Source organism: Ascidiella aspersa, chromosome 8, assembly GCF_963924565.1.
Source record: "Ascidiella aspersa chromosome 8, kaAscAspe10.2, whole genome shotgun sequence".
Lineage (NCBI taxonomy): Eukaryota > Metazoa > Chordata > Ascidiacea > Phlebobranchia > Ascidiidae > Ascidiella > Ascidiella aspersa.
The window spans coordinates 645,254-668,029 of record NC_139454.1 but is presented as its reverse complement, the minus strand read 5'-3'; the positions used below and the strand labels follow the sequence as shown (position 1 = coordinate 668,029).

The window sequence follows — 22,776 nt, the reverse complement described above, 5'->3', positions numbered from 1 at the left end:
ATTTGTTTTTTTAACCAAGCATTATTTCTGTATTTTTTTACTCACGTTGCTCTTGCACTGTATTCTTCTGATGTAGCCAATTCAAATCAGGAATTAGATGTACCCATTGAAAAAAGACTATTAGAAAATTGAACCAAGTTCCAACTTTTTTTCTATTATTTCTGTACTTGTAAAATTGCAAAGAGTGTATTTTTGCTGAAGCTTGTGCGCCAGTAGGGTGTCCGATAATATCGGATCGTAGCCGAGAATCGGTTCCAAGAGGCGTCTATTCGAAATTCACACCTAAAATTACGATATTAATTTGGTGCCGGATAAACACCGATCCGATATTATTGGTCCAGCCCAGTTGTAAACAAATTTGTTACTAACATATATTAGTTTGGTATTGCGGAAGCCCCATAATGTTGACCGGAGCTTTCCACTCACCTGCTTCATATTATTCAGAACATTATTTTACTCTCATGTGACCCTTTGTCTAAAACTGTTAATAATTACCCTTAACTGGGTTTACAATAAAATGCTTTACATTTTTAGTTGTTGAAAGGTGCCTGCTTAAATGTTGGTGAAAATGTTGGTTAATAATTGGAATAAAAAAGTGACTTTTATCGATCAAAACCTGTTTTACTTCATGCATGAACAACCACTGTATTCACACCGTTTTATAAGTTTTTACTTTTCTGTGTTATTAGGGAAGGCAAGGATTGTAACATTTAAATAGAATATTGATTGATTTTTCTGTATTATTATAGTGAACTTATTTTTTATATCATTTCGTGTTTAATTTGCGGAAATTATTACTAAAAATGGGGTCGCAAAAATTTGTTGCATAAAACTAATGTATAATTTTCCTAATGGCATTTTCAAAATGCTTTTCTGGCTCAAATATTTCGATTTGATATCTTTTAAAAACCTTGGCAGAAAAATTGTTTGTTATTTTATTTTACGCACACTCTGTACACATTTTAGGAAATCTTTTTTGCCATCATGCATTTATTCTGTATCGTATCATTAATGCGTTGCTATACACACCACAACTGGATCGTTTTGTTGAAATCCACACAATTCGTACTTTCGTGACACAATCGAAAAATGATTTTTTACAAAAAAGTGTTAAACCGGTTCTAAATTTTGATAAAGTTATTAAATTATTGTCACTTTCTTACAATACGCCTACTTCTGTATGGGCTTTGATATTCTTATTACGTCTTACAAAACAATTTGATGTTTTTGTGCAATTTCTTTGAAAACGGTGATAGTAAAATGACAAACAACATGTAAATTATTTTATGTTGGTTACATTGTTTAGAGTTGGACGTTTGAAATAAATCTATTTTTTCTCAACAAATGGTAAAACCAAATGAAGTTTTATAAAAAAAAACTTGCACACAATTACTCTATGGCTCTCTTTTATCTTCGTTTAAATTTATTCACAGTATTTGTTTCTGTTGGAATATTTCTTTTATGAAATGTTTGAAGTGAATTTAAGCATTTGGTTCTAATTTTTGTCACACCCTTCAAAAATGTGTACTAGTGTTTCTGTTTAATTTAACTGTGTAAAACTTTAGGCTATTTTATCTTATGATGTCATAAACGTTAGTGTGACGTCAATAATGTGTTTGTTTTTAAATCTAAACAGTGAAAAATATGGTGTGGTGGTGAAATCAGGAAATAAACTCATCTTTATACTTTTGTGTGAAAAGGAAATTCTGAAAATTACAAATTAACGAATTAGGAGCAGATTTAAACACAAAGTTGTACGAAAATTTTAACTCGACAATTGTTGCATTGCCAAGTATGATAAATCCTATTTTCCGATATTTAAGAAACTTTTGATGGGTAAACAACTAAAATGTCTCCTTGTAGGTGACGCCTGTGCTAAAAGTACAACTGAAAGAAGCAATTTTGGTTCGGCAAAATTGGGATCCGTTTTGCTAGCTTACTCTTACGCTTTTTTAAAAGCGAATGTTTTCACAAAACTTTAGTTTATGAACTAATCACGTGACAACGTGACGTAAAACGACACAAATTGCGATAAAATCTTGAAAAAGATAAAAGTACAACGACAATATAATTACAGAAAAGTAAAACGTGAAAGAAAACTAAATAAAGACGAAAGAAAAAGTTAAAACCTCCTATTCGAAATAAAGCAAAGAAAAGTGTTGTTAAGATACAAAAATAAAAACGCAGTTAAAAGGTTAAAATTGCATTATTTCAAACAAAATAAAAAAGCTACAATAATGGTAAAATAAAAATTAAAGAGTGAAAAGGTTTCCCACAAAGAAAAGGCAAAGTTACATTAAAAGTTGTGTAAGATTGTAAATGGGTAAAATACTGCATTGTTAGAAAACAGAAGTTGATTAACTGATTAAAGTCAAATGTGAGATTGTACAAAAGTTAATTTCAGTCTGTAACTGACTAAAAACGGCATTTTTTGTTTCTGATTATAATAAATGACGACGCTTTTTCCCAATTTAAGTTAATTTGATTTCTATAAAAGACAGAAATAACTCACAGATCGACATTTTCTGGGATCAAATATTCGCAATTAGTGAAAAATACAAACAAGTATATGCGAACCACTGTGTGTACCTCTGATAAAGTCAGCGGATTGTTTCACGACACAAACTATTTAGTCGGTCCGTCTCGCGATGTTCGATACCGACATTCTGGCCAAAACTACAATATTTCAATCTTATACTAATTCTTGCAAGATCAAATGAAAAGGTAAAATTTTGACATTTTTACAAAGCCATAAATTGGTTTACCACATCTAGGCCCCTTTCACTTATAAATGTTTTATGATCAAAACTGTTTTTTTATATTAATTCACAGCTGAGAATTAAATTAAAATGATGTATTGGACGATTTTCGATACAGCTTAAGTATCGGACAAGTACCGATACTACGACCCTTTAAGTATCGGACACCAAGTCCCTTGTAACACTGCAGACAATACTTGGGTTTAAAAACAGGAAGTTTCTCGTCGTAGAAATAAATAACAACAAAGTTCGCTTCACAAACGTTCTGCGGTTCCAGGCAGTTTCACCAAAATAAATAAACGACACTGACTTGAAGCAAAATCAAGTTTTCACCAAAACTTGAAAAAGACGGTCGTCCTTTGGCCGTAAGGTGGCGCCAGTCATCACTGCGCGATAAAATATTATTTTTAGGGAAAATGTTTTCTATTTGGTGTAAAAAAAATGTTTATAACATGTGTTTCCACTACAGAATCTTGCCCTCCAACATGGTTTAGTTAAATTACCAGTTATAAACAGTATTGATGGTATCAATAGCTATTAAAAGGGATTTTACGAGTTCTCAATACACGTCAAAATGTTTTTTTTAACATTTTTAGCTTTTAACAAGTAAATTTTGTTAAGTTTATGGCCTTAACTAAATCGGAAAAAATCTCATTACATCAGTGTATTACCATAAAAAACAACTAGTAGTGTATTTTGATATTAACGAATTTAATTGAGGATTTTTACTCGAGGTGTTACAAATCAAAATATAAAAAAATGTTTATTACATGTTTTTCCACATCGTCCAATAAATTAAGAAAATCGTCCAATAAATTATCGCTTTTACAACATTTTATTCAAAAGTAGGGCACCAAGAGGGTATAAAATCTTCAGGAAATGTGTAACTACAAAAGCAATAAAAAAATAAAATATGCTTTGTATTAAAAAAAATATCTTTAAAAAAAAGAAGTTAAAAAACATATACACGTACATTGAAATTACCTTTCTGGCATATGGGCCGTCTCCTACGCTGACACGGCATCAAGCTCCAGCGCTGTTTCTGGTTGACTTCGACGCAGTAGATGTTGCTGGAACACAAAACAGAAAGGTAGAAACATATCGGCCTGAATTGTAGTAACACCTAGTTTCTTATTTAACGCCCTCAAAATCCCTCAAAATCCCTGGACAATGATTGGCATGATTTGTTTTAAAATGATTTGATTAAAACCGACTTTAGAATTCATTGAATCTGCGAATATAAAATCGAGTCTGAATATGTTCAAGAAAATAAGGGCGCCAATAGGTGTTTCAATCAATCTCTATTCCTTAAAAATTATCCATTTTATGGTTTTAAAAATAACACACATATTCCAAAAAGCTTAAGATTAGAAAACAAGTATCGAACTTTGGAAGCATATACTTTGCCAAACTAAACAAAACACCAACATGCCGAACTGAAAAATCACATAAACACCGTTTTAATCCTGTAAATAAACAGTTTCAACAATTATCCTGTGGAAGTAAATGTAAACTATTAAGAACAAGAGCAAAAATGTGAAAAACTTTAAAATATGGAAATATGTATTAATAAATGAAAATAACCTCTGTATTTCCTATATTTAAATTATTTTGTTACGTTAACTGATTATTTAAAAAAAATGTACTATTGTTAATTTAACATTTTTTTAAATAAAAACAAAAAAATCGAAACAAAAGCTGGCCGTAATTTATGGAAAGCATCTGGTAAATCCCCCTAAAAAACAAAACAAAAAGCTGTACCTTCGTCTCATCCGACCCTGCTGACTTCGAGGAAACCTCTCTAGATCGGATGATTGCATGGTGGAGCCGTCTTGCCACTTGAGGGAGCCATTCCTGTACTTGACCAGCCCGATCCAAAATGGCTGCCGCTGACTGAATGCCCGGACCACGTTGTTCACATATCTGACAAATTAACGGCTTGAATTTAAAGCTTTGCTTCTAAAAACTTGTGGCAAAAACATCATTTAACACTTTTTTGAGTATAGCAAGTGGTTTATGAAATCCAAATTTTAATTTATTTAAAGGTAAACCGCGTGTTAAGAAGTTATTTTTATTCGTTTATTCAAGCAAAAAATATTTTTTGCAATTTTTTCCCTTCTTTTTTTTCCCACCATTTATTTAAAACAAAACAAGCCTTTACTATTCCCGAACAAACCTTAGTTCGCCAGCCTTCTTGAACACGGCCAGGATAGCGCCCGAGTTTGCGCAGAAAGTCTTCGCTTGCAGAAATCCCATCCTTTCTTTGCCCAACTTGTAAAGGTTTCCCGACTGATTCGACATGAACCAGCCGTTGTAGTCGCAACTCTGCTGTCCACGTTCACCTGAAGAAAAAATAAAGAAGTTTACGATATCTGCAGCAAGGTTATAAAGCGGGGAACTCCCTACCTTGTAATGTATTTCATGTTTTTTGCAACAACATTTAGCACCGCATACCACAAAACACAAAAACATGATTTTTTGTAACTTCACGCAATAGTTTACACCGCATACCACAAAAACGACAAATTCTTCGAAACACAAAATACGGGTTTTCGTAGAAATTTTTATAAATATTTAAAATCAAGAACATTCGATAAAAACTCTGGTGGTTTATATTTTTATTCATATCGTCAAAAAGTCCTATTTTTTCTGAATAACTCACCGTTTTTTCTGTGAAGCCATGAGAGTTGTCGGATGAGCTGAACGTTGTGCTCATGTTGTCGTCTCAAGGTCGCCACGTCCTTGGACATGTTGCGGTTGGCCTTAAGGAGGTGTGTTACGTCACGACGCACCGACACCACCTTGCGGTAGCATGACGTCACAGCCTCGCTCTCGTTACATCCGGGAGGTCGCCTGGTTTTCGCTGTAGCGAGATCGCGCCTCATCTGGATGCTGACGTTGCGGAGTACTGTGTTGGGGGAAGCACCCAAAAGCAAGCGTCACCAAAACGAAACACAATCCCATGCGGTAGAGTTGATTGTAATTAAAAAAATACTACTTAGCTTTTTTTTCAAGTTTAAAAATGTTTCTCATTGTGTTGCTCAAAAATATGTTTGTTTTTTTTAATATGGCGTCCTCTTTCTAAAAATACATTAGCCAAATATTTCTCGTTCATTTTTTCGGAACACAGAATGAAATGGCAGCAAATTTCAAACAACTCAAAACACCCACGACAAAAAAACACATCATTCGCACATTTCTAGGAAAAAAAACCAAAACATTTTGGAAAATCGCTTTTGATTTTGTTTCTACGCAAGCCCAAAACACTTATTTGGCTTGTCAGTTGAACAAATATCAACTTAACCTCAATGTTAAGTCAACTATTTGAAAACTACTAAATCTTTTTGGAAGAAGTGAAAACAATAGAATTTTTTTGCCGCAAAATAAAGTATTTTAAAACCATTCATAAGTTCTGCCATTTTTGTCCGAATTTTTGCATCGGCCCCAACGTGAAAAGGTTTCAAGAGCTATTGTACCCCAAGTGTTTGAACTGAGCTTTGGAATTTTATTGCTTTAAATTTGTTTTTCAAAAGTCACTTAAGTTTATGCTGCAATCCAAATTAACTAGAGTCAAGTCTTAAAAAATCGACACAAAGTGAATTCACACAATCTCAGTTCTACATTTTTAGGCAGTCCCAAAAGTAACTCAAAATTTACTCATCGCCCAAAATTCACTTAAAATCCTCCTCACCGTTCACTTGGCTCCTTAGTGAGATTGCAGCATCCTGCTTCTGTTTGGCGCAATCCACTTCCATCCTACTCATCTTTTGTTCCATCAGAAGGATGCTTTCGTTGGTGGAGGTCCTCTGCTCAGAGCAGCGCTTCAGTGATCCCGAGCACTGCAGTAGCTCCAGCTGCTGATCGTCGTTGCGAAGTTGAAGCCGCTTAATGGTCCGCGCCATTTCACTCTCTCGCGGGTTCTGCGTCGCCCTGTGGTGACACGGATAAATTGAAATACACAACAGGTTCAGATTAGTACTAGTTGTTGCTCGCATTACTTTTTTTAAAGCACTAACATTATTTATTTAAAAACCCAAATATCTCTCTTGGGGGGCTCGCAGAGCCCTGTGGTGACACGAATAATTTGAACTCTAAAACCTGTTTAATTTTCTTTAATTTTTTTTGCGAATTAAAATTCTAATTGTACTCGTACAAACCAACTCGAACTCACTGTAGCCAGGCCTTCTTTGCTTTAGCTGCGGTGAGTAGGATCCGTTTCTTGCACAGAGTGAGTTGTTGGTCGAGCGAGTTCTGCTTTCTTTTTGCGATCTCGAACTCGTCCTTCTTCGAGTTGAGTACAACGGTCAGGTTTCCGACCGTCTCGTCGAACTCTTCCCGCAAACTCCGGCACCGCTTCGAGTCTTCACGCAACTCGGCGAGTTCACCCTGACGATCGAGTTCGCGGGCGAGTAGGATTGTGACGTTGGCGCGTAACTCTGTCACCAGATCTGTGAAACGAGTTTGGTGTTTTAAACCATCAGTTAAATATTTAATATAGTTTTCAATTAACATAATATTTCTTAAGAAAAAAAAAATGTTTAATTTAAGTTTATTAAGAAACAAATTACTTTAAATAATTATAACTGATCTTAAAATTGTAATTGTTGGTTATTGTAACAACAAATGCAATACAAAAGAAAAAAATATTCACACACAATCTTATGGTAAAAAATGATATTTTGCAAGCGAGGAAAGAACTTGATTTTAAATCGTATTGTAATTTCCGCTAGATGTCAGCATAGAACCGAATTGCTGGCGCTTTAGATCAAAGCGATTGACTTGAAAAATTTGCTTCAAATAAAAGGAGGCATTTTTTCACCCTTACCCAGAACAAGGTTGTGTTACTGGGGTTTATTCTAAAATACAACTCCTTTGTTATATTATTATCTTAGCCATAATTAACTAAAACTTCAACCGTCATAATGCTATTTGTATGTTTTCAAGCAATATACGATTGACAACCATCACTTAATGACGTAACAATGTCCATTATGACGTTAATGTCCATTAAACACAACGCCGACCAATTAAGATCGTTAACGTGCTCAGAAATGAACTCATTTGACCCGCTCCGCTAATGGTGACCTTTCACCTACTTAATCGCTGCGAATGACCTCGCTATTGTTACGGGACTATGACGTAATAATACCTGGTCGCGGGTTGTCCTGAGGGGGGCACGAGAAGTCGGTCATCGCTTCTTTTTCCGCGTCACTGAAAAAACAGAAAAATTATTAATACGTCGGATTTTGAATCATTGAGTTCTGACTAAAACTGGAAATGAATTTTTTTTATGGTAAGAAACATCAGATGTTGAAAATTAATAAGGAGTTATTCGAAACGTTCACAAAATGATACCTACTTCTGTATGGGCTTTGATATTCATTCTACGTCTAACTACAACCTCCAGTCATTATGCTCCACAATTATTTGAATTGTTTTGATGCTGATAAATGCTTAAGATTTAATCCGACTTCCGAAACATGCAAAATTAGCTCAAAACCCGAGATCAGCAGATTTTGTATCGCTTGAATCTGGACGTGTTGATCGAAGCGATATAATCAGCACGTGTTTGGGAGATTAGAGGCAGACGTAAACAAATCAACGTATTCAAGGAAACCGGGCCTAACCACAAAACCACCAAATCAAAGCAAAATAAACCGAGCAGTTTGTTTAACTCTTTAAAAAGGAATAGATGCAAACCTTGTACGCAAAAGTTTGAAACTTTATATTTTGTTGGCCTAGTTGTACAAAAGTGTAGCACAATTTAAAGGTTTTTTAATTGCTCCAGGAAACCAAAAACAACGTTTGTTATGCAACCTACAGTATACTAGATATTAGAAAAAGCTATGAGAAAATAATCTTTTTTTTGGTGAGTTTTTGTTAACAGTTCACCTATATATTATTCCAAAGCGTTTAAAATTACGCAAACATATTTATTTGTATTAGCACATTTTACGCGGTTTGAAGGTAGATGACCAAGCAATTAGGGCTCTAATATGGTGAATTTTTCAACAAACGCCTCACCCTAACAACACAAGGTTTGCTTGCAAGGCTTCAGGCTGCTACAACATACACCTACAAGAATGCACCTACAACATACAAGCCTAAAGTGTGCAACCGCAAGTTAACGTGGAATGTTGGTTCTTGGAGCTTGGCACGAAAACCGAGGCTGGGCGGAGCACTGATTGTAATACTTGGCGCTTGGGGAAGTAAAATGAATGTTTCGTCGCGGTAAGATACGCACTAAACTCGTCGACAGAAAAATGAGGTACTTTCATTACTTAGGACTTATCAAGTTGCCCGCGATCGATCAATTATTGCTGACTGGTATTTCTTAGATCTTCTCACTTTTTTATTTTAACTACCAAGAGTTCAGGATACTTTCATAACTACTAAGTTTGAATTTAGGTTTCCGATAATTTTTTTCACGTATGAATCAGTCGGCAATCATATTTAATAACAGAACAGTAATGTTTTAATTTCATTCCTATTTCAGGAACTTTGTGTCATTTCACTTAAGTTAGGTTCCCAATCTAAATGTCCGTTTTATAAATCGTGGCGATTATTTTTAGGCAGGTTTTGTGTGTGACTTATATGTTAAGCAACTAAGCAGATCGAAAATCAATTGATTCTGTAAAAAATATTCAAACCTTAAGGGTAAATTAGAATATAAGAAGAAGTAAACGGCCAAAAATTCAACAACCGCAGCTTTATATTTTTTAGCAAACTGCAAAACAATGCCACAGAGCGATTATTTTTTTTTAAAGTTAATAAACAAGTTAAAACAAAACTTTTTTTAAGATTTCATTTTTTTACCGTTCAAATAACTTTGGTTTATAATTCGAAGCTTTTTTTAAAAAACTTGAATTTGTTTTTTGAACTTGTTTTTCAAAATTATTATTTTGTTATTTAAACTTAAAATTTTTCTCACCTGAGTTCGAACACCGACTTACAGCGTCCCCCAGCGGCACTCGTCCAGGCGCAAAAGGGGTCCCTGGCGCCGACGCACAGGTTGCACCCCCGGTAGAGGGAGCATTGCGCAAGCGGCACATTGATGACGCTCCTGTTCGTCATAATAACCATATTGTGACGTTGCAAAACCAGCTTAAGCACTTTGTCGTTGCGATCTTTAGGTTCGTTCTGGAGAAATATGCAAGAAATTTAATAAAATAAAAATAAATTAGTTGTTAATTTAGAATTTTCCTTTTATTATTTTTTTAATGAGCAAAAAGTTTGTTGAACCAAGAAAAAAGAGTTTAAGAAAATCTACAATGGAAAAGTTTTTATCAAACATTCGATACATAACATTTATTTAATCACGCAAATGTTATAAAACTGAAAATAGTCAAATTAATATTTTAACAAGGATTTCAACAAAAGTTTAACAAAAAACAAATAAAACAACTTTTACTTGAAATAGCAGTTAAAAACTACAAGACAGTTCATGGCTGCTTCATCAAACGTTTGATTAAATTACAACAAAATTTATTTGTGTTTTGTGTCTAACAATACCACGCTTATCGAAAAAAGAACATTTTAAAAGTAACAACAGAAGCATTAAACCAGTTGTAAGTTTCAAAATAACACAGGTTAAAAGGGGATTCCCCTCAGTGCAACCGTGATATTACCTCAAGGATGTCGAGATCTGGAAGTTCCCACTTTTCGCTTCGCGCTTGACTCAACACGACTCTTTTAAGCTTGCCCCCGTCTGCGCAAAAATACCTGGTTATTTCAAAAAAAAAAACGGATTCAGCAACAACTTTCCACAAATATCAAAAAATTTGGTTCAAAATTCCCCACAAAAATAGCGTAAATGGCGTTGGGAATTTTAGATTATCTTGTACCCTAGATTTTTATGTAAACGTGTGAGTTTAAAATGATGGGTAAGTTTTTGAAATGCTAATGGGTTGTTGATTTTTTTAACTATAGACAACAAAAAAACACAAAAAACCTAAACGCAGAAACATCATTATTATAGAAACAACCGTTTTAAAATTTTAAATTCTGTGAAATCGAATTATTCTTAAAAAACAATCTTCGTTTTTAAAAAGGATCAGTTATTCAGAGCATTCCTGTCCCACCTGTTGCCATGAACAATACAGTGACGTCATCATCAAGGCCGGACACGGAACCGGGGACGACTTGGGCCACGATGTGGTGGAACCGGGTTCCTGGGGCCTGGAACATGGGGCGGGCTGTGGAGGGGTAAATACCCCCAAACTTTAGGGGGTAGCGCTCACCGAACATCAGTCTGTGTGAAAATAACAGGGGAAACAAATTTAATATTTTGAATAAACTTATATTTAAGGGGAGACACAGACACGATAAAGTTAGACAACTGTGGGGATTAAACTTGAACCAATGACTTTTCTAACAAGTTTTTTTTAATTAAATAATAAGTGAATTGATTGACGGAAAGAAGGTAAAAAAGTGCCTTGTATATTTGATCTAAGCAAGTGCAATTAAAAATAAAACAAGTTGATGACAAATTATAAAGCAAAGAGGTTTTCGCTGCAAATTGTACCTGCCGTAGAATTTACTTCTTCCCTGTCAAAAAAAGAAAAGTTGTGGGTGTGGTTTAAAACGAGTGTTACGACTTAGGTGATGTTTAGCAATACTTCGTTGGTGTTGCGCAATATTTAGGTGGTGTTACGAAAACGAAAGAGTTTTAATTTTAACAGAGCAAAGTCGGTTTATTTTAAGCAGTTTGTACTCAAAGTAACCGTTAGTTAGATATCTAAGAAGAAAAAAGTGACGTTTGCATAAGTAAAAATCTCACTAATCAATCAGTTGTTACAAAAGCAAACATATGAAATCGATTTAATAAAGAGCATCGCCTTTTGTAAAGTAAGTATCGATATTTGAAACGCACGACGTCGCCTTTAAATCAAGGACTTCAAATGAAGCCTTTATTACGTCGGTCTGACGTAACAATGGAACGCGACCCTTTGTATTGACCGCGATATTTGTTGAAGGTTTGTTGAAGTGAAGAGAAAACATGAAGATCGTGCGAAGAGTTAAACTTAAATTGACAACAGAAAAACTAAGAAAAAACTTATTTTTTTACGTCCGTGGAACAATTTTACGGCGTTTTTATTTTTATTTTAATACTCAACTGTATTTCATGCACTCTCGTAATAATAAAACCCCAGACCCCAAAAACCTTCATATTTAAGATTATCTTTTTATATTAATGCGGTAAATCAGTGGTCATTTTTTCCGAGGACCGCGAGTTCGAATCTCACAAGCACCTTTTTATGCAATGTTTCTGCATTTTACACGATTTGTTTTTTCACAGATTTGGCGCCAGTAGTTTAAACACAAATAAAGAGCATTTGAATTTTCTATTAAACAACAAAAAATGACTTGTGTGCAATAAATAGCCATCTTACTGAATTATTTTAATTGTTGCGAGAAAATACCGTATTTTCCACCAACACAAAACGTTCTGTGATGTGACTTTGATGAACTAATAAAACCCAGGTTTGGCAAATTTAAAACTTCGTATTTACTTAAGGTTGTGTCGCTACTATTTGCGATTTGGGCAGGTTTGTTAAATCAGTCGTGGCCCAATGTACGTAAAACGATTCCCTTTATAGCTTTATCAAGGTTATTGAAATACAAGGAACCAATACCACCATTTAACAATATAAAAGAAGTGCCAGCTTAAATATTACGCGATGTGTCGCGATGTTCATTGTGATGCAATCGACGACATTTTAAAGTGGGCGGATGCTTATCAATGTCGGAACATTTCAAGGAAAGTTACACCTATTTCTTAGTAACTGGGCGGATCCAGGACTTTTGATTAAGGGGGCATAAAATTGTTTGTAGACGTGGCAAAGTTACGTAATAACGTGACGTCATATAGGAGAGATTTTATATTAATTAAAAAAGCTACATTACAAAGATGTTATCGATTCGCGCGGAAACGCTTTTATATTGCTTAAGTTGACAAAACTCGAAGAAACATAATTGATATTTCTCGGGAGCACCAATTTTTTTGTATTTACAAAGTAGGAAAAAATACAGTTTGAGGTAACGGCCTGGATTCCCACGGATAATAAAAAATAAAAAATAAACCAGCAGAGATAAAACCTGGCAACTTTGAAAGAAATTTAAAATTTTCACCCAATTAACTGGGGTATTTACTTTCACCCACCTGGTTGGTTTGAGGTCTTTTGTTTCACCCACACAGTGACCCGGGGGCGGCCCCTGTCTGGAGTCGTATCGAACCTTGGTACTTTCCCCTCTCAGGGGGCGGCCCCAGTAAAGTTCACCGTCCAAAGCTTGCAGAAGACTCGAAGTGTCGAAAGTACAAACCGCAGCACCCGCTGTAGCGCCCCTGGTGGTGAAAAGTTGGGTAAATGTTTCGTTTTAAATTTTTTTTTAATTAGTTTTTAATTTTTTCTGAAGCAACTCGCAATTTTTTTAAATTGGCAAAATTTTACAAATTTCTGTTAGCCTTCTATTCGGAATTTATATACTTCTGATATACATTACGAAAGTGTATAGTAGAAAAAAAAATCTTCCTTGCGGGTTGGTTAAAGGTTAACAACGTCTTATCTCAACAAAAGGTGAAATAAAACCACTGGTTTATAAGGTATTATTCACAAAGCACGTTTTATGGTTAGGTGTCAATGGACTCTGAATCAACAGTTAGCAAATAGCGAGAGATTTAGTCACAATTCCCATGTTCGTTTGTTTAAATATAAAACAAATTTGCGAACAGCGCATTAAATCACACAAAAACCCAGGCGGTAAATTCTCTCGTGACCATACTATTTTACGTTACTGTGATGTCACAATTACCACCATTGTGGCGAAATATCAAGCGCGAAAGCGTCGATTTGCGCGTGAATTGCAACCCCGGGGATTTGGAATCGGCGTTAATAAAAATCCGCTCGATTCTCCAAACCACATGCCGGGATTGGAATTTTCATTGTCGCGTCACTATAGCTCGGTCGATATTGTCATTGTTATATTGTTACGTCACAGTGCAAAGTGTGCGAAATACCTTGGTGATGAGAAAAGTGCGTAGATCTTGGGGTTGAAGGGGTCTGACGGGTTGTCGACTGTGTACGTTGAAACTGGGAAAGAAAAACGGGCTAATTGCAAAAAACGTTGGTATTTTAAGAAAAGTAACAACTAAAGTAGTTTTTTGGTTTTAATAGTAAAAATTAAACTGCGCCTTTTCTCTACTCAACATAAACCTTGTTTTTAAATATTTAAACAGTGCTCATAGCGTTATCGTCAATATATGCAAAGAAATATAACGCCCGAAGCACCATTTTACAACTAAAAAGTCTGTCCCTCTACTCACAAACAACTGATTCCAATCTATCCTTACCTACTTAGTGGAACAAGTTTGACGCAATAAACATGCAAAGACCAAATTTCGGTCGATTAAAATTAACTTAGCTGGGATCGCTCCAATACCTCACAAAACTGAGGCTCGGGTTACGGGAAGGGAACACAAAGCGACAACTAAATAATATGTTTGGGCATTCGAGGTCATATTTAACGAAGTGCTTAAGAATCAATGTTTTTCGACACATTTTGCACCTTACAAGCAAACAAAAAACAAATCTGACACAAAACCAAAATATCTAAGTTTTTTTTTTTTTAATTCCTGTCATCTTTGCTTTCTTAAGGACGTTTATGAAACCTGACCAAAAAATAATTTGAACCAAAGTTCATTTTCTTTTTTATGCAAGTCGTTATTATGACGTAACAAACCGAGATTGTCGTATCTGAAGTTGCTTGCCATCGCGTCACCATTGTCACTTGTGCAGGTCAAGGTCATCTTCCTGAAGGTCGCGAACTTTCGGTTCAGCACCCAGGTTGTTCCGCCGTGGTCGTTCTATGACGTAACAATAAGCATTGTGACGCAGGTAAACAGGCGGAGATTTGAAATCAACCGGTTCTCAGTTTTAACATTTCAATGCATAATTGGTGTAAAATGGATGATAATAATTTTCCAATAACTATTAATTAATGATTATTTTACCTTTAGTAATCGTGGCTATAATGTTTGGGAAAATAACTAAAGTCTCTAACAAAGCGGCTGCCGTCGTGCAGATGATTCGTATCGTAAGCTTTTTTTGTAGCACTTTTAGTCTAATTGAATGTTTGTCCTTTAAATAAAATTGTTCTTAATAAATTCAGTAAATCGTTTTCACGAACTTCCGACTACGAAATAAATCTTATAGACGCTTTACAAAGTAAACCATCTGAAGCTGCATTTTTTAAGCAGTTCTTTATGTGACGTAATACACACAATTGTCTCTCGTTTATAATTTAAAACCTTGCGAGGAAATCATGAATATTTGATCGGTGGGTTCAGGGTGAGACGGGGGTTAAATGGGGTTCATGGGCCAATATACAGCATACCACATTATAAAATTAGCACAAACAAAATACCGTCCTATTGTTCCATGCTGTAGGTTGTTGCACTGCACACTAACAATTACATAAATACAAACAAACATAGATAACTTACACACATAAAGAGACAAACAGAGAGAAATATAAAGAAGAATGGCCAACTCAAACACTAACACAAACAAACACACAGCAACAGACAGCAACAGACAGCAACACACAGCAACAGACAGCAACTTACCAGACACAAACTTGCCACTCTTGTCACTTGCAATCTCTCGCTTGGATCGCGCGACAACCCGAGGTCAAAAGGTCGAAATTCCTCCGCCAGCTCGCGGAAGAACACCAGCAGCTTGTCGTCGATCGGGTCTTCAGCGCGCGCGTGCTGCATGCTCACGAATTCCGGCTCTATGACGCAACAACAGATCTGTATTGTGCCGGTTTAAGGCGTTTTTTTTATTTCAACACTTTCTTTTGTTTATTTTTATGAATAGTGACGATTGATTTATATTGAAGTCAATTCCACAATTTTGTGAGATTTTATTAAATTACTCTTTTTCTTTTTTACTTCTGTTTGCAAACAATTTATTTTAGTAGTTTTAGGTTTACTTTTTGATGAACTAACTAAAGGCAAAGGGAGAGAACGCTTTTCTCTGTTAAAAAGCGCGGTTTTTAACGACGCGTTATTTCACGCAACTTCGCACAGCTTTTAGCAAACACGGGTTTATTGACTTTGCACGAATCGAGGCCACAGGATTAGTGACACGTCATAGGGTTTAAACTACAAGTGCATTTCCGTCGAGACAAAACACAGGATGCGTCTAGTCAGTCTAAGATGGCCGTTTTAAATAAGGGTAAACAGTAGAAAATGGGTTAAATAGGTTTATAGTCGGGAGTGTGAGATGGCATTTCCGTTAACACGAATGTAACTGATCGTGGGAAATTAAACGCTGGAATTCGGGGAGGAAACTGAAGGTTTAAATGGGATATAACAGGCAAAACAGGTTTAGGTGGGAAATTGAAATTTCAAGACTGGTATTTCCGTTTTAACTAAAGCAAGAACAAAGGTAAAGTGTCGTGAGAAAAATGTAGATTTAAATCGAGTTTAAGGTGGAAAATTAAAACTACACAACTGTTATTTAAGGCTGGTATTTCCGTTTACCAGAGTTAATTAAACTGTGGGGCGTAATTCGATTTTGAACTCTGGTTAAAAAAAAAAGAAGCCAGAACAGGTTAAAATCTTGGAATCTAAGGTGATCAACATTTACGTTTCACGAAAAGCTAAACAAACACTTTTCCTGGGGTCCATTTTTTGTGAAATACAAATGCCATGCCAAATCGCCAAGATATTCATACAGAGTTTGGTCATTTACGTACAAAAACGTACAGAACACAAATCATATCAAATAATAAAATACAAAAAGTTTACCATAGAGCCAGAACTTGTCTCCATCAGGCGTCCTTAGATCGTGCCCATTCAAAGCCTTAGAAATAATTCCGTCGTTTCCCATTAGACTGCCTCTAGTGGCCGTAAAAAGCGTTTCGTCTAAAAAATAAAAAAAGCTTGAAAATCTGTTGGGAGTGTAAATAATTTGTCCGAAAAACAATAAGGTTTTACGAAAGCAACATTAACACAGAATTTTTCTTCGACTTCTTATATTCTGGCACTTCGTCGGTTTAAAAGTAATTTATGAAACTAATTAAGTGGTGAGGTTAACATTAACTTGGGCTTAACAGTGACATTTGTAAATTACTCAAACTAATCATTACGACTACGGAGTGTTTTGGTTTGAACCCGACAATTATGACGTCACAAATACGTGTTGATTTTGACGTCATAGTGGTTGTCTGATGACGGAGAACGTGTGCAGATTAAATGATCGAATGTGTCTACTTTGGTTAAGGGCTTTTATGCGACTGTATTTGTGAACAAGTTTGTAATTGGAATCATTGTTGGGGGAGTTTCTTCTATTTTAATTGCCTGTTTTTGGGGCGTTATATTGCTGACAATTTATCGCATGATTACAAATTTGCGATGTAAAGCAGGTTTTCAATATAACCACTTCCTTATAGAGCATAATGGAGGTTTCAGTTACGCGTAGTGAGAATATGTTGAAAATGAATGAAGAGATATTCGAAACGTTCAACATACTACCAACTTTTGTATGGGCTTTAAACTAGGAGAAAACCAGATACCAGACTATTTGAAATTACATATTTCAGTTTTCGTGCAATAATATCAATATAATGAGTCAAAATAAAATATCGAAAACTCATGAACAACAAAATGTGTTATATGACGTAAAAATTTTCGCACATTCAACAAAATGTGTTACATAACGTCAACAAACTTTTGCACAATATGAAATACAACTTGTCGTTCAGCAGTGCTACCTAATTCCACAACAAACATAAAACAACAGGTATTTAAAGTTTGGAAGCTGTTTAGGCTTTCCAGACAATAGTGGAGCCAGACTGGGGCCCAGTTAGGAACCCGGGGTTCCACGGGTGTTACATGGGGCTTCTGAACCCCCTCTGGCCACCCCTGGGGTAATTAATCACCCCTCCAGGCGACAGGGAGGCTTAAATCACCGCAGACTCAAGTGCTGGCGGTGTACTGTTGTGACGCAACAAAGGGCTGGGTGTGACGCATGAAAGGACCCGAATGAGATTGTCGAATTTGGGACAAAGACACTTGAAAGTAAACAAAACGCGTCACGCTTGGCTGGCGACGAAACCAAAGAAGGAATCGACTTAAAATTTGCAAAAATAAAGATCTAAGTCAACACTGAGAAGCCGTTTATCTCTGTATTAAGTTGTCTGCAACATTCTTCCTCGTTTAATGAGAATTAATTACGTAAAAATAAGTAAAGAATAGGTCCGTCTGCAGTTTTTACTTGCTTTATCTCTCAGAGCTTAAAAGCTAATAATGCGTAAAATTTCACGATGTTCATTGAAATCCAACGACTGTAAACAGATCATTTACTTTCGGCGTGGACTACATAACCAAAAAGATTAGCTTTCACAGAACTTTGGAAGAAAATCGCCTTCTATGATCAGCAATCGTGTGTGGGCACGAGCAAGTTAATCTACCGCGACTAACGACATTTTAAAACCGCACATTTAGCTTCTGGGATTTAACCAATGTGTTGGAGAAACGAACGTAGATTTCAGGCGAGGCTATTGAAACTAAAAAATGACTTTTAGGGTGGAAGTTTTTTCACTTTTTACTTTTAGCGACTAAATATATTTTGCGATGTGATTTTTTATTTTAATTATTTAATTATTTAAATACCATTTATTTCGTGTTTTCTGTCGTTTTGAAGTGCATAATATTCTTGTAAAAATTACCAACATAGTGTAAGCTTCAAGTTTCTAATTGCAAAACAAAACAAAAGTTTTTAAGATTTGGGTCTTTTATCACAAGGGAGATGTTTAGCTGATTTTTGTTTCCTTAAAACGTTAGAGGCATTTTTCAGAAGAAGGTTTTAAAACGCTGTAAGTTAACCATATATTTAAATTTGAACTTACTTGCAATGATTGACACTGATGACGTGAAGGGGTCATGGGGCGACTTCATGTCTGTGTTGGTGATCGTCCACGGAAGTATAACCAAAATCTGGAAGAAACGCAACTATCATTAAAAAACATAACAAGGAAAACAAAAACACTCTGGCAGTTTAGGTTTATTCCGATGTTCTTATAAATATATTTTTTCCTTATTGCGAACTGTGTTTTATTCCAATGTCGGGTTTATTGGTGGAGTTCATTTTCACTTACCCTGCCACCTGGTTTTAAATTTAAATAAAAACATCTACTGTTTCGTCACAAAGCCAAGCACAATTGAAGCGTTTTGCATTATTCAAACGACAGACTATTATCTCCTCTTTGCGGATTCGTCTAATTTCCAGCAACAATTTGAGCATCAGCTTTTCTACCTTATCGCAACGACAAGCCTTTGCACGTGTAGGTCTAAGTGTTCTAAGTGTTCAAGCAACAAGGCTGACGAGCTAAACCATTGATTTCAAAACTAGGATTAAAGGGAATAAGGGCGTTTTGCACCGAGTGTTAAATCTTGATAAAATGTGTGTTTTTCTTTTTATTATTTAGTTAAAAGTTAGGGCATAATGGCTGAAGATTGTACTTAGAAAAACATTAAAAAAAAATATTTATTCGAAACGTTCACAAAATGTTACCTACTTCTGTATGGGCTTTGATATTCATTCTACGCCAAACTACAACCTCCAGCCATTATATTTTATTCAAAATGTTCACAAAATGCTACCTATACTTCTGTATGTGCTTTTATATTTATTCTTAAAATTTTATCACTTTTAAACGTGAAGATTGAAGGGCCGGAGACAGCTTTCGTATAAAAAATAGTCGTCTCAGACTGAAATGTTTGAAAATTGTTGTTTACACAAATCGTGAAAGAACTTTGCCGCATTTCCAGTAACTGTTGTTCGGGTTAACTTACATCTTTCATGATGTAGCAACATGCTGGGTTGTATGCCATCGTACCACAAGCGTACATGTGGGTAGAGTTCACAGAATGAAGGACTCTGATGCTGTTCGAGCACATTCCCTGGAACAGAAAAAAAATCAGGTTTTATTTGCATCCAAAAAATGGCGTATCTTCATGGAATCAGAAACTATTGGCAACAGGTTTCTGCTTGTCGATCACTATTACACCTATGTAAACAATAAAATCATTCATAAATATATTCCATATACCTGTATATCAACCTATTTAATATTTATATATAATATATATAATTTCTGATCCTGTGTTTTACTCTGGTTTTTAAACTCGATTTTTTGTGCGTATTTGCATCTAACACATATCCAAGGTATGTTTTGTTGGCGTAATGAAACACTGAAGGTTAATTCATTAAACGTCAGGAAATTTAAATAAATTTGAATTTAAGAAACTAAATATCAACAAACAATGTTATTTTTACAGAAATGGAGTCTAATTAATCAATGTCGTCAGGCTTTATTGTAAAACTATAGGGTAAAATTTGTCATACACTTTTTTGTGCTTCATTAAATAAAACCTCTAAAATCTCCTTAGCGAATATGTGTTTAAACAAATACTAGGGTGTCTAGTTTGAATAGGATTTAATTATGTGCAAAATATAATTTTTAGTTATTTGCAGAACAGAGGTATTCAACAGTTTATTTCAATCTAGAAAATACAAAAGTTGCATCAATGTTAAACGTCTGGCGATAAAATTTCACTCAATTCAACTTTATTTTGTCATTAAAAACCTTATAGTTCAAATCACAAGTCAACTCTTTCGTGTTCTGTTGTCAGCCAGAGTGCAAGAAGACATGGATGTGTTCGATTTATTTACGTCCTTTCGACAAACACCATTTCATGTCTGACGCTTTTTACTGCGAACCGCATTGAATTAAATGTTTCTCCCTCACAAATCAGACTGTACTGTACTGCTGGTGTCCCCACACACCAGATGGTATACTGTAAAATATCGCACTGCGCATTTTGTCCATGCTTATTATCCGAACAAAATTTCCCAACAGCCAAACGTTAAGCCCCAATTTTTTTATGTTTTGAGGGAAACAGCGCGTTTTTTAGTGAAACGAGCAGCGTGTATTCTTCGAGGAAATAGGCTGCCAGTTTAAGGTAACATTATACATCGGTGAATGATTCACCAACCCTAATGACAGCTTATCTGGTCGAATCTGGTAATCACACAAGTTACGTATTCCACATCCGCCGCAGTAAACCAAGTTGTGAGTGGCTTTCAGCAAAGAGCAGGTGTACTATGATAAGTGTTCCGTTATAGTTGGTTCAAGGGCTGCATCGTAATAGCACACATTCGCGTATACATTTTTCACAACTGCATGTATTACGATAATAATCAGTAAATATTTGAATAAACCCAAACATTTGGATTTTATGAGACATAATTTAAAATAGCTGTTGTTGTGTTAAATAAGAGTTAAAATTACGTTTAAAGTTAAAAAATCCGTCTTGTTTTATTTGTTAACTAGAATACTTTGTGCGCAAGGCAAAAGTGCATCAGCTAATCCACTTTCCATTTTAAAAAAAATACAAAAAAAGTTGTTCATTTCACAAATTAATACAAAATCATGGCTTCATTATAACTAAATAGTTCAACCGTCAAAGTGAACATAAGTACTAACTGCAAACCAATGTAAAAATATCGACTTGGCCACAAATTTTCGCGGCTCTGTTCGCCTTTAGACCAAAGTGTTTCAAGTTAGCCAGTTGTTAAACTGCGGTTTGTAGAGTGAGGTTTAATCTGATTAAGTTCGAGTTTGCGGTTAATTCTACAACTCACGTTCACTCCTTTGTAGTTGATGCACGTTTGTACAACGATTGGGTCGGGCTTCCATTCAATCTGCAAAAAAACACTCGGAATAATCCACTTTTCTTGGCAAACGAACAACGAGACGAAAAATATTTTAAAATTTCGAGAAAACTTTCGTGTGAAGTCGCCTTAAAATGATAGATTGGTCGCAAACGGACAAGTGGGATTGACATGTGGGATTGGTAGTTGCGGTAAAACGCTGCTGATTTAGCGACTTATTGGTCGTAGGTATAATCCCAGCATTCAGAGGTTCAAGTTAAAATTAAATAGAAATATGTGTAAAGTCCTTGTTTGGCTGAGAAAGCTGACCCATTGTAAGTAAACAATTATACAATAAAAATCGCATCTTTGGTACACAATGGCTGGAAGTTGTAGTTAGATGTAGAATGAATATCAAAGCCCATACATAAGTAGGTTGCATTTTGAACGTTTCAAATATCTCTTCATTCGTTTGAACATGTTTCAAAATGCTGCATATTTCTTCATGGGCTTTATCCGAAAAACGCACCTTTTTAACAATTTTGGAGTCAAATACTAATATTAAGTCACGCAATTAAGCTTTAGCTCAAAAAATGATCGTAACAGCAAAACTTTTATTGTAATTTACCTGTCTTATAACGTTGCTAACGTTGGTTGCGTCTACTTGGTAAATTGTGTTTTGCGCGCCGACGTAGATCCGCTGAGTTGGTTTGTCGTAAAATATCGAGTTGAGTTGGACGTCGGAAGTCCAGCGAGTGAGCTTCAAGGATTCTTCATCTGTGAACAAATATAAACAATTGTAAGTCTTTCAATGGTTGTAGCCGATGTTATATTTGCTTTTTTAACAAGGTATATGCAGCCGGTTGTGTTTTATTTTTATTTTAAAATTACCAAAAATCTAGAAAAATTTTGGAAAAATAGATGAAATAATTTTTGAATGATGGAATCAAAAAAAAATATTTAATTTTATTTAATTGAAAAGTGATGGAAACCTCCGTTGTTTCAAGTAAATAAACCCGTCAGAAAAAAGGTTCAGAACGACAGATTCAATCCGCTTAAGAATCACAAAGGCACCAGATCGTGAATAAAATGATTCGCATCAGTGCTGTTCATTTTCCAATGACGTAACAACCAACGCATTGTTACGCGAAAACCGACGGAGCGGAACGGGACCTGACCACAAATGGACTCAAAACCACCACCCTGCAACCCTCTCATCCGATATCATTCATCAAGCTTAAAATCTTAAAATCAGTGATTGAAAGCTTTAAGAACCGAGTGCTTCTACTTGACAT

General features: G+C 35.3%; 1 protein-coding gene across 1 annotated transcript; it reads right to left on the bottom strand.

The window, feature by feature from the left end:
• Nucleotides 1-1,977: 1,977 nt before the first annotated feature.
• On the bottom strand, nucleotides 1,978-22,776 carry LOC146134759 (semaphorin-3E-like). Its single transcript, XM_083395623.1, has 21 exons — nucleotides 22,770-22,776; nucleotides 22,110-22,258; nucleotides 21,473-21,532; nucleotides 19,621-19,728; nucleotides 18,675-18,762; nucleotides 16,573-16,689; nucleotides 15,385-15,551; nucleotides 14,499-14,622; nucleotides 13,777-13,849; nucleotides 12,922-13,104; nucleotides 10,841-11,010; nucleotides 10,388-10,467; nucleotides 9,691-9,899; nucleotides 7,909-7,970; nucleotides 6,931-7,207; nucleotides 6,451-6,689; nucleotides 5,422-5,667; nucleotides 4,936-5,101; nucleotides 4,521-4,682; nucleotides 3,744-3,829; nucleotides 1,978-3,145 (listed from the first exon to the last, which is right to left on the bottom strand). Exons 1-21 carry the CDS (start codon nucleotides 22,774-22,776, stop codon nucleotides 3,081-3,083), a joined length of 2,838 nt encoding a protein of 945 aa, XP_083251749.1. The 3' UTR covers nucleotides 1,978-3,080.